Here is a 16,989-nt window from a genome sequence, read left to right as displayed (position 1 = left end):
AACCTAGGAGCAAAGACCAAATATGTATTTCTTATACTACTTATACTACAACAATAGTCAGAAGAATTGAGAAAGTCAGAAGAACTATAGTATTCTATCGCGCTGCCCCCTTTTTTGTTTGGATGGTCTGAGAAATGTGTGGAGTTTTTGGTAAACTTTTTAAAATTGAGATAAGTGGTTTTACTAGACTAGAAATGGTGTTAATCATCTTTACTGTTCTTTTTTAATATTGATATTTGATCCTGTTCTTTTTAAATACTGACCTTTCAGGTTATCTTGACTCTTCCTCAAGCTATTCTTCAAATAAACTTGTGAGGGTTTTGCTTTCTCAGACTTAATTTGAATATGAAAGATTTAACGTGATTTAATATGTGATCGGCCTTTCAGACAGCCTTACATAGTAAGTAGGTGCTCAGTTGATACTCATTGGTTGATTTAAATAAGAATAATTAGATGCTGTAATAGTAAGTGGACATTATGATGTGGTTGTGAAGAACTTTTTGGCTTGGGAATCAAACAGATCTAGATTCAAATCCCAGCTCTTCCTCTTACTAGCATGTGATTTTGGGCATATAAGTGACTTAACCTCTCTAACCTGTTTATTAATGTGTACAATAATACCACCTACCTAACCAAATAGTTAAGGATTAATGAGAATGTATAGTAAAGCACAGGGTCTGGCATGTAGAAAATTCTCATTGAATGATAGCTGTAAATATTATTATAATTCAAGAGCATATTTTGTTTTGCTGAGACTACTTTTTAAATTGAGTGTTTAGATTGAGGAATGGGAAGCTTGATAGTCACGGTTGACTGGCTATACTTGAAATACCAGGTTTGTTTCTGTAAACGCAAAGTGATTTTAAATTGAAGAGCAAGCAGTTGCTATTTGGGCCCTAGCCAAAACTGTAATTAATGTGGGTGAAGTTGTTCTTTTCCATCTTTCTTCTTTACTTTTTCATCTTACACATTGAATACTCGTTTCAAAACTAACTCACCCTTCCTGAGTACCAAACACCTGAACTGTGTCTCACTTTCCACTCTCTAAGCCGAACTTCTGTTCTCTTAGTAGGGGTTGATTTTTAGGAAGTTTGGAGAAAACCAGCCAAACCTTGATCTTAGTAACTTACGGTAATTCATAACTAGCTAATAGAATTCATCTTTATTTCCTTTTTTTTTTTTTTTGAGACAGAGTCTCACTCTGTTGCCTGGGCTAGAGTGAGTGCCATGGCGTCAGCCTATCTCACAGCAACCTCAAACTCCTGGGCTCAAGCGATCCTTCTGCCTCAGCCTCCCGAGTAGCTGGGACTACAGGCATGTGCCACCGTGCCCAGCTAATTTTTTCTATATATACTTTTAGCTGTCCGTATAATTTCTTTCTATTTTTAGTAGAGACGGGGGTCTCGCTCTTGCTCAGGCTGGTCTCGAACTCCTGAGCTCAAAAGATCCGCCTGCCTCGGCCTCCCAGAATGCTAGGATTACAGGTGTGAGCCACCGTGCCCAGCCCTACATTTTAAAAGATTTGTATTTTAAAATCAAAAGTATCTCTTTCGAAAAATATCTGTGAGAGGGAAGTGTGCTCAAGCAAAGCAATAAAGGAAATGGTTAGGGTTTTCCTGGTGCTGACAGACTTACAAACCTCCAAAGTCTGAGGGATTAGTGTTCCTTTGAAAAGTTTTCAGGCCTATCCTTGATGTGTGGAGGCAGGTGTAGCAGTTAAGAGCTGTCTTTGGAGTTAATGCATGCAGACCTGGGTTCAGATTCCAGCTTTGCTACTTAAATAACTGCCACATTATTCAAGTTATTTAATGTCTTCAAACCTCAGCTTCCTCATTTGTAAAAATCACCAGTACTACCTGACAGACTTGTGAGGCTTACACAAAATTGCATTGTAAAAGTGCTTGGCACATAATAGGCATTCACTGCATGTAAGTTATTACCATTATTATTTTGTCAGATGGAATGTATATTCTGTATTTATTGGGTGGAGTGTTCTATAAATGTCACATAGGTCAAGTTAGTTGATAGCATTGTTCAGGTGTTCTTTCTTTACTGACTTTATCAACTGTTCTATCAGCTACTGAGAGAGGAGTATTGGAATCTACCAACTGTGGATTTGTTTATCCTTTCGGTTCTATCAGATTTTGCTGTACATATTTTGAAGCTATGTTAATAGGCACATACACATTTAGGATTGCTGTGTTTTCCTGAAGAATTAATCCCTTTTTCATTATGAAATGTCCCTCTTTATCATTGGTAATATGGTCCATTTTCTGAAATTTACTTTGTCTGATGTTGATATAACCACTTAAGCTCTTTTGATTGTTTGAGTGATACGTCCTTTTCCTTTCATTAGTTTTTAACATATCTCTACGTTTATATTTAAAGTGGATTTCTTACAGATAGCATATAGTGTGGTCTTTTAATCGAATCTGATTGTCTCTTTTAATTGGACTATTTAGATTATGTTTAATGTGATTTTTTTTTTTTTATAAGACAGGGTTTAAACCCACCACCTTGCTCTTTGTTTTCTTTTATCCTGTCTGGTTTTGGTTCCTTTTCTTGCCTTTTCTTGCCTTTATGACTATATCTTCATCTCCACGATTGGCTTATTAGCTATACCTCTTTGTTTTGTTTTTGTTAGTGGTTGTTCTGGGGTTTACAAAATACATCTTTAACTTAACCTACCTTCAAATGGCATTATATATCACTTTACATATAAGAATCTTACAACAGGATTCTTAACATTTCTTCCTTCCACCCTTTGTGCTATTGTTCTGCATTTTACTTGGGTAGTTCTTTCTCTAGTCTGGGGTAATTTCCTCACATGCATGAGTGATACTCAGTCAAAGACTCAAGGGAGCCCCTCTGGGGACACCTGGCGCTTCTTTGTACAGCCTCCTCCTCCCAATAGAATGCGTGGTAAATTTGCCATGGTGTTTTACCAAAATTACTGTGGAATTTTACCATGCAAATTGTAGCCACATTGACCTCCCTGAACCCTAAATGCTGTTTGCACAATTCAGCAAGTATGCTGGGCTCTTTGAGTGGTCTCTCCCCACGTCATGGCCTAAAAACTTTCCCAGCAGTGAGCTATGAATCTCTTGGACTTACCATGTTTGTTTCCCTTCTTGCAGGGGTATATATCTGACCTTCTAGTTGTTAAGGTAGTGGGGTCAACCTGCTCCCTGGTATCCATCATGACTAGAATTGAAATTATAAGATTGAGTGAAGGACTAAATTCCAAGTATTAAAGAATTTTTTCCTAGTCATACAGATGTCAACATATTTCAGAAAAGATACTGCCACTTTTGTTTTGAGTTAGATTGTGCCTGATTTATTTAGTTATGTGCATAAAAAATAGGTAGTATCTCCAAATATTAATAGCTGGAAAATAAAAAGTGTACAGACAAAAGTTTCCTTTCTTCTTTTTGTCCCTCACCCATCTAGTTCCTAAGCGCTTACCACCATCCTTCCTCCACATTCCGACAGGCTTTGTTACTAGTTTTTTGTGTATCCTTTTGTGCTTTTTGTTCTCATTTATAAATACATATATTCTTATTTCAACCCCCCCATTTTATGGATTAAACCATAAAATGAAATACCATATAGTTATAAAATGTAAAAGGCCAGTGTTTCCAGTCTTTTGCTATTACAAGTAATGCTAAAGTGAGTAGCTTTGTACTTATGTCCTTTAATATATGTGCAATTATATCAGTGTAAAATTTCTGAAAAATAAAAATGTTGGGCCGTAGAATTAATGTGTTTTTAATTTTGATGATTATTGCCAAATTGCCCTCCATTGAAGTTATATTATTTTACATTCCACCTGCATAGTATGAGAGTGCCTGTTTCCCATATCCTTATCAAAATCAAACTTCAGATTTTTGTGCATAAATTTTTAAAATGGCATCTTATAGTAGTTTTAATTTGCGTATTCGTTTTGAGTGAGATCGAGCATCCTTTTTATGTAAAGATCATCTACGTTTCCTTTCTGTGTACTGTTGGTGTTCTTTACACGTTTTTCCATTGGACTGTTGGATTTTTCCCGCTTCTCTATCAGAACCCTTAGGGAGAGTTGCCCTTTGTGATTCACTTACAAACTTTTTTTCCAGTGTATTGTCAACTTTTGACTTACAGTGTTTGCCATACATACAGTGGGTTTTTGCGTGCTTTTTTCTTTTTGTTTGTTTGTTTTTTTTATTTCCTTTTTTTTTTTTTGGAGACAGAGTCTCACTTTGTTGCCCAGGGCCAGAGTGCAGTGGTATGATCATAGCTCACTGCAACCTCAACTCCTTAGCTCAAGTGATCTTCCTGGCTCAGTCTCTTGAGTAGCTGGGACTACAGATGTGTGCCACCATACCTGGCTAATTTTTAAAATTTTTGTAGAGACTGGCTCCCACCAGGCTGGTCTCAAACTCCTGGCCTAAAGTGATCCTCTCATCTCGGCCTCCCAAAGTGCTAAGATTCCAGGCGTGAGCCACCGAACTCAGCCTGCTTTTTTCTTTTTTCTTATGATGTGATTGCATTCTTTTCTTTTAGGGTTTCTAGATTTTGAATCATATTTAGGAAGTCCTGATGATTTAAAAGATAGGCAAATGCTTGATTTGGAGAGATAACTATAAAATGTAATTTTGTTCTGTTATCTAGTATTTTTAGTACAGTTTAGGAGAAAAATTGTGCTTTCGCTTTTATTTGAACGTAAGTCAAACACAAATATCACGTTAGTTTAATAACTAGTTATGTAATAATAAGTGAGAAATGAACTCTTTAGTTTGGCATAGTTAATATAATAGTATATTCTTTTAGGTAATTTACATGTGTTTGTCCCACTTGAATAAACCAGTCACTCTAATAGAAATATTGCCTTTATCTTAGAACTTTACTACAACCTCATCATTACAATGTGTTATATCTCTGGAATAAAATCGAGTTCAAGTCCTCAAGTTCAAAAAATAAGATTAATAAGGTTATAGGAAATTACTCTGAAAAAGCATGGAATAGGTTGACTTTTAATATCTTTAAAAGATACTTTAAAAATTATCTTTATTTTGTATATAAAAGGAAATCATGGGAGTATGAGGTACTTTAATTCCTTGTAAGTAGTCAGAGAGCATAGTTCAAAATCAGGAGGCTTAGAATGTGATCAGAGACCCAGTGATAGTTCATACTTCCTGAAAGTACTTACTGTTGTACGACACCCATTTTCCTTTCGGTGTATTTATTTGAAGAGGGGAAAGAGCTGTACGTCCAACTGATTGGGTGGTGTATTATTTGCTTCCATCGTCTCTCTGATGTATACTCTGTCATGTTCCTTGCTACTTTGGATGCATTCTTTTGCTTTGACCGGTGTGACTTACAGACTGAATGGTGGGTAAATAACTGAGTCTGCACACAAACAAATTAGCCTTTGCCTTTTTGGCAAGTAAAATGGAATTTGGAAAGGTGGTCTAAAATTTTTTTTTAAGTCATCTAACATTTTGTGCTTTTACTGATTGTTATTTTATTTGTTGGCTATTTTTATAAACTCAGGCAATCTTTGAGAAAGTTGTTCAAGATAGCAGTGCCATTTCAGTACTAATGATTAAATACATAGATCAAACCATGGCATATTTTGGCTAAGAACATACTAATAGAGCAACTTCTGTTTGAATAGGAATATCTTTTAGGGCAATGTAGTTTTTGTCTACTTGTAAAATAGATTTAGCTTACTTTTAGGAAAGTTGTCCAAACATTTAAACATAAAATGATTTAAATTTAAGTTTAACTTTGATTAAACATAATTTAAATAATCTTAAGTTAGATACTTAAAGTAATTCCATGCATGAATCTTTTATATGATGAAACTTATTATGTTTAATTTTCTCAGCAGAAATTCAGGAAGCAAAAGCTCCCAGTCCTTCCATAAACCGGCAAACCAGCATTGAAACGGATAGAGTGTCTAAGGAGTTCATAGAATTTCTCAAGACCTTCCACAAGACAGGCCAAGAAATCTATAAACAGACCAAGCTGTTTTTGGAAGCAATGCATTACAAAAGGGTAGGTTGAGACTAATCACTTAGACACAGAGTTTTGGTTTTAGGAAAGGTTATAGATGTAATATAGTGCAACTGTGTCATTTTACACCTAAGAAAATTGAGACCAAGAGATGTGAAGTTATCTAAGAAAAGCCTCTGAACCAAGTTTAAACCTGACTCCCAACTAGTACTTTTCCACTGCAACTCAATGGTGTTTGGATCATCTTTACGTGGAAATTCTGACATCGAAGCCACCTGAATTGTGTACTTTAGTAATGAGCCTTATTTTTTTTTTCAAGTTTTGCATTAAGCTTGAAGTAATGAGCCTTTCTAACTTGTGGCCTTGTAAATAGTATAAACTGCCATAGTAGACCTTTAACTCTATATAACAATTGTTAGACCAGTAGCAGTAATTGTAGGTTTTTTTGTTGTTGTTTTCTGTCTTATTTTTTGTATTTTGATTTTTAAATTTCCTCATGTTCAGTCAGAGAAGGGACAGATAGAATTTAGACATTGAAAGGGACCTTAGTTAGCAACCACCACGTTTGTCTCTTTATTTTGTAGATGAGGAAGTTCAGAACTAAAGAGGATAAGTGACTTGTCCAAGGTTACACAGCTAGATTTTTGCCAGTGTCAGAACTAGAAATTGTAACTTCCACCTGTCTTTAATCTATAATTTCTGTGGTGATAATTTACAAGACTGCCTATAAAGAAATTCATTTTGTAAATCAGGATTCTTTTGTTCAATTTCCTTTTTTTTAGAGACAGAATCTCAGAGTCTGTACTCTCAAGTAGAGTGCAGTGGCGTTATCATAGCACATAGCAACCTCAAACTCCTGGGCTCAAGCAGTCCTCCTGCCTCAGCCTCCCAAGTAGCTGGGACTACAGGCGCATGCCACGACACCTGGCTAATTTTTCTATTTTTAGTAAAGATGGGGTCTTACTCTTGCTCAGGCTGGTTTGGAACTCCTGAGCTCAAGCCATCCTCCCTCCTTGGCCTCCCAGAGTGTTAGGATTACAGGCGTGAGCCATGGCGCCCGGCCAATCGGGATTAATTCTGTTGTGACATTCTGTAAGCATTGAACTCAGAATCATCTCTAAAAGTCTCTTCTATGATGTAAGGAAGCCTTAAAGAGAAAGGAAAATGGAATTAGAAACAATATCAAGGCATTTAACTGATTAGCTATATTCTAGCTGTGGTCAGACATCACTGGGCTAATAAGCAGTGGAATTCTGTCAAAATATTTTTAAAATATTGAATTCAGTTTGTAAAGGAGAAAAGAAGCCTTTCTGTTCTGCTCTTTATGAATGTAATTAGACTGCGTAAGTAAGCAGCCCCGTTTTTCTCTAGGTATTTGTGAACGAATAGTAACTTTTAGAGTTCAAGCAAGCTATCATTTTCTTTTGAGTTAGAAACAATAAGATTTCCTTAATAAGGAAAATGTCAGAGTTCATGTGACATGAAACTTTCATTTTTATCAGAAGTAAAAACTGAGGTTTTGTAGTTATTCTTGAGCCATAAGAAATGTTCACAGAATATCTATACTAAATTAGCATATATACTATAGTACATATAGCATATATACTGTATAATATTATATTTTAGAAAATTGCTCAACTTAGATTTGTTTGTTTTTCTTTTACTCAGAAGCATAATGTACCCTTATTCTATAATTATTGAGTTGACTTTTTAATTGGTGCTAAAGTAAAGAAATAATTAACTTGTGCGGATACCACCATGCCTAACTGTTTTCAAGACATCAGTAGTTGATACCAGAGACCTGGATCTGGCCTAAGATTCTTTGAGCCACTGTGCAACCTATACCTCATATTGAACAGGTGTTTTTTTCAGTGTCCCTAGGGAATGTCCCTAGGGAAGCCCTTTTGGGGTTCAAATAAATAAACAAACAAACACTTTTTAAACCTGAACTAACCTAACCTAAGTGGCTTCAACTCACTAATCATATAAATTTCTTGAGAGAATTAAGTACAATTTGGGGCCGTTTCTGTGAAGTTGTGAAGTATATAGTAGTGTAAAGTGCGCTTTGTACTCAATTTATCAGAACTACTCAGAAACCTTAACTTAATGTTATTCTCACCAAGTAAACTTTTTAGATCTTATTTTAAGGACCTACTCAATATGAAAATTCATTCTTTTCTGTTTTAAACTGCTCCACTGACATTGCCATAAACTGATAATTCTTCCTATTACATCCCATACTATTACTCTTCCTCAGATTTCTGAGGTCCGGAACCATGAACCATTCTTGCCCACATCTTTTCCCACATCATTCCTGTTTTCTCCAATCCTAGTAGATGCCTCTTCTGCACATGGGTCAAGTCTAGACAATTAAGTATTTTCAAAACTGCATTAAAGGTTTTTTTTTAGCTATTTTATCCTTATCAGGAAACACTTTATACTTAGACTTTTTTGTTTTTTCAGTTTCATCGTCTCCCAAGGGTGTTCTCTTTGGCTAAAATCACAGCACCTAAATAATGCATACCCACTGCAGTATCAAGCTATAATGCTTTACCATTCAGCAAATGTTGTGTGCTATTACTTTTCTGAAGGTTATTTATTTTGCTCTTTTTTCTTTTTAACTAATCTTACTAGCCAATGTTAAAATAGGTACAGTCTTACAGTACCTTTTCATATTCTTTATTTTTTATCTATTTATTTTATTTGAGACAGAGTCTCGTTCTGTTGCCCGGGCTAGAGAGCACCTCGGTGTCAGCCTGGCTCACGGCAATGTCAAACTCCTGGGCTTATGCAATCCTCCTACATCAGCCTCCTGAATTAGCTGGGACTACAGGTGTGTGCCACCACACCTGGCTAATTTTTTCTATTTTTAGTAGAGACGGGGTCTTGCTCTTGCTTAGGCTGGTCTCAAACTCCTGAGCTCAAACAATCCTCCCACCCTGGTCTCCCAGAGTGCTAGGATTACAGGCGTGAGCCACCACACCTGACCTTTTTTCATATTCTTCAAAACAAGAAATATTTCCATTGCAAGTGAGACAGGCAGCTTTGCCATTAACATAAAATCCATTTATGTTGAACATACAGTTGTCATCAGCTATTTTTCTCTTAAAACTCAACATGGCAAAGAATTTAAATTTTTTTATTAATTTTTATTATTTCAAAATATTAATTAAGGGGGTAGTGGTTTTTTGTTTTGTTTTGTTTTGTTTTCTTTGAGACAGAGTCTCGCTTTGTTGCCCGGGCTAGAGTGAGTGCCATGGCGTCAGCCTTGCTCACAGCAACCTTAAACTCCTGGGCTTAAGCGATCCTACTGCCTCAGCCTCCCGAGTAGCTGGGACTACAGGCATGTGGCATGTGTCACCATGCCCAGCTAATTTTTTTTCTATATATATTTTAGTTGGCCAGATAATTTATTTCTATTTTTAGTAGAGACAGGGTCTCACTCTTGCTGGTCTCGAACTCCTGACCTCGAGCCATCCAAGGGGGTAGTGTTTTTGTTACAAGGATATCTTGTACAATGCTTAAGGCAGGGCTTTTGGTGTGCCCTTCACCAGAATAGTGTTCATTGTACCTAGTAGGTAAGTTTTTATCCCCCCACACCCTCCTGCACTCCGCTTTTCTTGGTTTCTCATGTCCTTTATGTTGCTTTGGGCCCACGTGTGTTCATCGATTACCTCCTACATATTAGTGAGAACATACAGTGTTTAGTTTTCCACTCCTGGGTTAGGATAATGGTCTCCAGTTCCCTCCAGGTTGGATAATGGTCTCCAGTTCCCTCCACGTTGTTGCAGATGACATCATTTCATTCATTTTTTATGGCTGAATAGTACTCCATGGTGTGTATATATGTGTGTATGTATACATATGTTTGTGTGTATGTATGTATATATACACATACCACATTTTCTTAATGTACTCATGAATTGAAGGGCACTTTGGTTGATTCTACATCTTTGTAATTGTGAATTGTGCTGTGATAGACATTTGAGTACAAGTGTCTTTTTGATAAAATGACTTCATTTCATTTGGGTAGATATTCAGCAGTGGGCTTGCTGGAACAAATGCCTAGGCAAACAATTTATGACTGAGACCCCAAAGGCAAATATTGCAACAACAAAAATAAATAAGTGGGACTTAACTAAATTAAAAAGCTTCTGCACAGCAAAGGAAATAATCAACAGAGTGAATAGACAGCCTACAGAATGAGAGAAAATGTTCTCAAACTATACATCTGGCAAAGGACTAATATCCAGAATCTACAAAGAACTCAAACAAATCCAGAAGAAAGCCAAACAACCCCATCAAAAAGTGGACAAAAGAAATGAACAGAAGTTTTTTGAAAGAATATCGACAAATGGCCAAAAAACATGAAAAAATACTGAACATCGTGAATTGTCAGGGAAATGTAAATTAAAAGAATTTAAATTTTATTGAGAAAATGGAGAGGGGTTGTTGCAAGAGAAGCTAAGCAGAATTCACAAGTTTAGCCCCCCCACCAGCCCTCGACCCCAAAGGCATGGGATTATACCCAGCAATACAAGTTAAGTTTTTAAAACTTGTTATCTTTACAAATTAACTTGAATTTAAGAATCCCACTATAAGAACCAAGCTTCAGATAGATCTAAGAGTGACCATGGATTCAGGAACATATGTGGTCACTCATGAATGAAGGATGTATAAATTTCCTTTGTCATGTGCACAAAGCCTTATGTGCCCAGGGTAATTTTGAAGCATATAGACCCAATTGGGTGTTAAATGTTCCCATTATAACTAGAAAACCATATTTTCTACCTTAATGAGGTCTCTGGCTTGGTAAAGAACTTTTTTTCTGGGTATTTATTTATATGAAAATATTTTCAAAACACATAATTAGACTGCACTTAAATAAGACTTCTGGAGAAGTTCTTTTGCTGCCCAAACTATTTAAATTACTCAAAGTACAGGCCCTTTAATCTGTTGGCTTTGCATTAAAGCTTTTTAATAAACTAACTTTGGCCGGGCGCCGGTGGCTCACGCCTGTAATCCTAGCTCTGGGAGGCCGAGGCGGGTGGATCGCTCGAGGTCAGGAGTTCGAGACCAGCCTGAGCAAGAGTGAGACCTCGTCTCTACTAAAAATAGAAAGAAATTATCTGGCCAACTAAAAAAATATATATACAAAAAAATTAGCCGGGCATGGTGGCTCATGCCTGTAGTCCCAGCTACTCGGGAGGCTGAGGCAGGAGGATCGCTTAAGCCCAGGAGTTTGAGGTTGCTGTGAGCTAGGCTGATGCCACGGCACTCACTCTAGCCCGGGTAACAAAGTGAGACTCTGTCTCAAAAAAAAAAAAATAAAAAAAAAAAAATAAACTAACTTTCTGGGTTTCTTTGTTACATTTTTAAAACAAGATTTCTTTATTAGCGGTCATTCTGATAAGCTCCTTTTACTTAGAAAGCAGTCAAACACAACATAGGACCTTTTGCTCATTTTATTGTTTTTTTCCTGGACAGTCATTCTCTAAAAATCTGGTATTGTATTATACAGACTTAAAACTTTTTCTGGTATTAACACTTGTGAAAAAACTTTTTCCATATCTGAATGAGGAGAAAAAAATATCATAGTTTAAGATATGGCTCCATCTTAATTCACTGTCTATTCCCCAGAATGAATAGAAAGTTAAATGCCCTTCTTTTTTTTTTTTTTTTTAATTTTTATTTTTTGAGACAGAGTCTCACTTTGTTGCCCGGGCTAGAGTGAGTGCCGTGGCATCAGCCTAGCTCACAGCAACCTCAGACTCCTGGGCTTAAGCGATCCTACTGCCTCAGCCTCCCGAGTAGCTGGGACTACAGGCATGAGCCACCATGCCCGGCTAATTTTTTTGTATATATATTTTTAGTTGGCCAGATAATTTCTTTTCTATTTTTAGTAGAGACGGGGTCTCACTCTTTCTCAGGCTGGTCTCGAACTCCTGACCTCGAGCGATCCACCCGCCTCGGCCTCCCAGAGCTAGGATTACAGGCGTGAGCCACCGCGCCCCGCCAAATGCCCTTCTTTACTTTGAAATGACTCCCTTATTCTAAACTATATGTTTATGCAAGGAGTAGTTTGCCCTGCTATGTAATTACTAGTAGAAGAACAGAGGTATGTATCAAACAGAGAAACTTTAATCAGCAAATAGGCTTTAATTAAGGTGAGAAAATCAGGGGGGAGAAAGTAACCCAGGACTCAATTTTAAAATTAGAAACAGCAAGGATGAGAAGTGAGACAACAAGAACAATGGGAAACCATCTGAGCTGGCGGAGTGTGTAACTCATAGGAAACAAGAGTAGATAAAAGACTGGTTTGATAACTATGTTGAGTGTGATGAGTGAATAAAAATAATAAAAAGCATGTTATAGAAGAATGTACTAATATGAGAGAAAATTTAAAACACTCCTGAGGGGCAGCCCTGACGGCTCAGTGTGTGAGGCTGGTGCAATGCAGCCTCCTGGCTCTGGTGTTGGCTCTCATGCCCTCTCCTTGGTTATTTTGTGCTTGACAACAAAACAAAAGAACAATTGCCAGAACGTGGAACAGGACATGGATCAAAATGAAACAGAAGACAGATACTCCCCGTACAGACAAGATACTCATGGAAGTAGCCAGGTTAGAAAAGCAGCCAAAATAGGCAATGGGAAAATATGAGTGCACTTTGGCAGATCCTGAGAGCTTGCAGTAGAGCAGCCAAAAGTCGGTGGAGGAGGAAAATTTATATGGCATTCAGGGCTTCTGCAGGGACTCTTAGAGGGTGCAGACATTTTGAAGAAGGCAGTACAGTGCGTTCCAGAAAAAGTTGTTAAAGGAAATAATCCTCACCCCAAGAACCTCTACAAGAGTCTTATAATGAGTGAAGTTATTCAGAAGATATTCAGAAAGCACAGCCAAGCTGAACCCTATCAAAGCCAAGTTCGACTCTTCTGAGCACGAAATCTTGTTGCACATGCTAGTTTAGGGGGAAGAGCCGGCACAATGATTCCAGCCAATAAGGTGAGGTACGAGCTGCATGGGTGCCCTCTGAAACCCACCTGGTGAGGATGGTAAAGGAAGCTTAGCTGCCTCTTAACAAGATATTTATTTTTTTCTTAAATCACTTGCTTATCTTTTCTCATCTATGAATACTTTGGACCTTTCCCCAAATCTTGTTGGAAAGCTTAAGTAACCAACCAGTGGCTAAATAGAAAATTAAGCCCGTTACATAGTTGCATTAATGAACTCTTAAACTCGGGAGTCTGTTCCCTGATTTTTGGTACCACATGTTTAACAGTTCCACATACTTAGGGAAGAGGGCCAACTGGACACTATGGGACCTCTAGAGTATCATGAATAATGCTCCATCTGCTTAAAGTCTAGTGACATCAAAATATTTTAAATGAATTAAAGAACTTCAGAGGCTGGGCGAGGTGGCTCACGCCTGTAATCCTAGCACTCTGGGAGGCCGAGGCGGGAGGATCGTTTGAGCTCAGGAGTTTGAGACCAGCCTGAGCAAGGGCGAGACCTTGTCTCTGCTAAAAATAGAAAGAAATTAGCCAAACAACTAAAAATATATAGAAAAAAGTAGCCAGGCGTGGTGGCACATGCCTGTAGTCCCAGCTACTCAGGAGGCTGAGGCAGGAGGATTGCTTGAGCCCAGGAGTTTGAGGTTGCTGTGAGCTAGGCTGACGCCAGGGCACTCACTCTAGCCCGGGCAACAGAGTGAGACAGTTCTCAAAAAAAAAAAAAAAAAACCTTCAGAAATTGTGTTGCGTGGCTACCTGGTTGCTCTAGCCTGCACTGTGTGTCTCTCGTGCTGCTCACTGTAGCTTGCAGATCATTGGAATACTTAGTCCACCACACATCTTACTCAATAAAGGAAAGGCAAGAGCTGAAACATTTTTCTTGCTAAAACATTTTTATGATTTTTATGATGACCTTTGTGAAGAACATGGGAGTTCATTAGTCACAAAAACGCTAAAAATGATTGACGTCTGGCTTTTCTTTGGAGATACAAAATGAACCTGTGTACCTTAACAATTCTGATCACCTTTATTTTGCCAGTAATTGAATTTAACAGGAATCAATTATCTTTGGCGTGTTTAAATCTATATTTAACTAGTTGCTAGTGACCTCAAGGTATATTCCACGGTGAGATGGACTTTCTCAAATATGAGGACTGCATGCTTGGTATACTTCAAATGTTAATGTTTAAATTTTAGTTAAGAGGATTAAAGCCCTAATACATTTATTTTCCTAAAAAAATTATTGAAGGCAGCAGAAATTAGGAATACAAAAAAAAATGGACATCAAAGCTAAAACCTAAATAGATTAAACAGTTAAGAGCAGTATAAACAAAACTTAATGACAGCCCTAACCCTAACACCCTAAAAACAACAACAAAAAAAAACTTAATGAACCCAGAAAATAGATCATGAAGATCTAAATGCTAATGATGAGAGCCCAGGTGAAATATACAGAAAACATAGTTAAAGAAATAGTCAAAAGTTTTTTAAACTGGAGGTGGGAAAAAAGACTTCAGCCAGTCAAGAAGGTGTACAGGGTACCTCTCAGCATTAATATCATTCAAAGAAAGACACTTACAGTGTTTTAAACTACAAAGAAAAATTTTTTAGCAAGAGTAAAATGACTGGACATTATAGAAAAGAAGATCCCAGACAATTGTTAAAGAATAGTTGAGAAAAAGGTTCATTTACACTGCTGGACTATGTTTTTTTCTTAGAAAACTTTGAAAAACCTTTTGGAATTTTGTAGAACCTAAAAGAACTTACCAACACGAACCTGCCATCACTTAGCTCCTTTGGGAAGAACTGGGAAGGGCCTGAGAATAACCGTACTTGCAAGCTAACAAGTTAACCTGTCAAGTTTCATGAATATTGGCAGAAGACGTTAGTCTCCTGGATCAGAGACAAAGGGCAGTTTATTACAGCATTAGCAAGAGCCAAAGTATCACCATTTGCACTAGTTCCCTGAGTATCAGCTTCCACAGAGCAATGCAGAGAATAGCACGTAACACCTGTGCAAGCAGCGAGTTTTGTTAGGGGAGAGAAACTTTGAGCTTAGGACCCTTTATTATACTGGACAGTAAATAGTCTACCCTTTTCTTGAGGAAGGCACTGTCTTCTAAGGCTGTTTGCTATACAAATATCCTTGAAAAGATGGTACAAAACAAAGGTGGTCATTGCCTCTGCTCACAAGATGTGTAGAAATATAAGAGATCTATAGAGAATTGTCTCCCAGCATAGTTATAATATTACACAGGGAGGAACAATAATAAATGACCACATTTATTCATTTGACTAATATTGGGCACTAACCCTATGCCTGACTCTGTTATAGGCATGAGGCAGTGAACAGTGCCATCGTGCAGCTAACATTTTAGTGGGGGAAATGGACAATAAGCAGGTCTGTAACATAGTGGTAAAGTCCTACAAGAATTTAAAGCAGGATATGAGGACAAAGTGGCAGGGAAGTTATTTTACATTATAAAATAAACTCTGCACTGGAGTGTAAACTGTCCAATAGAAATAGAAAAAGGGAGGCCTGGAGGGATGGCTCACACCCGTAGTCCCAGTGCTTTGGGAGGTTGAGGGGGTAGGATTGCTTGAGGCCAGGAGTTTAAGACCAGCCTGGGCAACATGGACAATAAATACAAAAATTTGCCAGGCATGGTGGCACATTCCTGTAGTCCCAGCTACTTGGGCAGCGGAGGCAGCAGAATCACTTGAGCCCAGGAGTTCAAGCCTGCAGTGAGCTATGATCACACCACTACACTCCAGCCTGGGTGACAGAGTGAGACCCTGTCTCCTAAAAAACAAAAAAAAAAAAGAAATAGAAAAAGGAGTTTTCTGAATTGTAACATGAAATTTCAGTGATCATGCTGAGCTGGGGGAGAAGGTGATCCAGTGCTACTAATAAAACAGGCCTTTTAGGCCTTTTCGGCCTGTTTTACTAGCAGCTGAGTGTTTAAATGGAGGTCAAGTGTTCTTATTTAGAAGGGAATACTACAGGTTGAACATCCCTTATCCGAAAAGCTTGTGACCACAAGTGTTTTTGAATTTTGGATTTTTTCAGATTTTGGAATATTTGCATGTAGACAATAAGATATTTTGGGAGTAGGACCCAAATCTAAACACAAAATTCATTTGTTTCATATATACCTTATACACAGAGCCTGGAGATAATTTTATACAATATTTTTAATAATTTTGCGTATGAAACAAAGTTTTGATTATAACCCATCACATGAGGTTAGGTGTGGAATTTTCCACTTGTGATGTTGTGTCAGCACTCAAAAAATTTTGAATTTTGGATTTTCAGATTAGGGATACTCAAACCTGTAGTAATAATCACAAGAATCAATACAGTTTGTTCTAAGTTAAATGTTAAAATTTGGTGCAAATGAAAGGTGACCATGTTTAAACTACCTAAGCAGATAAAATGAATCGATAATGTATTGTAGAAAGTACTGAAAGAATGGGGCCAGGCACCATAGTGCACTCCTGTACTCCCAGCTAGTTGGGAGGGTAAGGCAGGAGGATCGCTTACATCAAGGAATTGAAGGCTGTAGTGCACTCTGATTGCATAAAACAGCCATTGCACTTCAGCCTGGGCAACACAGTGAGACCCTGTCTCTAAACACATAAAATGAAATAAAAACAAAGGGAAGTAAATTAAATTATAGCAAAATTCAAGTAGTTAAAATGTTAAGTAAAGTCCCCTATATTAAAAATAAAATTAGACTTGTGAGTTTAATAGTAAAAAATCTCGAGTTCTCCTCCACAACTTCTTCCCATGGAGTCTTCTGTAGTTGCAGGCACCCATCCTTCCAGCCCTCATCCGATCTATGTTTGTCTGCCTGTTTATTTTTTTCCACTTTCTTCTAAAATCTATCCTTCTTGTAGAGATACTCTGGCTGGCAGTTTTTCTTGACCACCATGTTTATAGCAGCACAATTCACAATTGCAAAGATGTGGAAACAACCC

At 37.6% G+C, this 16,989-nt stretch overlaps 1 protein-coding gene across 4 annotated transcripts in view; it reads left to right on the top strand.

Moving 5' to 3' along the window:
* Positions 1–16,989, top strand: part of RABGEF1 (RAB guanine nucleotide exchange factor 1) — a 69,521-nt gene that overhangs the window by 35,299 nt on the left and 17,233 nt on the right. For 2 of the 4 annotated variants that reach the window (XM_045543193.1, XM_045543194.1), the window contains exon 4: positions 5,873–6,039. In XM_045543193.1, the coding sequence (XP_045399149.1) occupies positions 5,873–6,039 (167 nt within the window). Of the gene's footprint in view, positions 1–5,869; positions 6,040–16,989 lie in introns of all 4 variants that reach the window. The other 2 variants (XM_045543192.1, XM_045543191.1) reach the window with 1 other exon arrangement.

Source organism: Lemur catta, chromosome 2, assembly GCF_020740605.2.
Source record: "Lemur catta isolate mLemCat1 chromosome 2, mLemCat1.pri, whole genome shotgun sequence".
NCBI lineage: Eukaryota > Metazoa > Chordata > Mammalia > Primates > Lemuridae > Lemur > Lemur catta.
The sequence above is the reverse complement of the archived record's forward strand: the minus strand, read 5'-3'. Positions and strand labels throughout refer to the sequence as shown.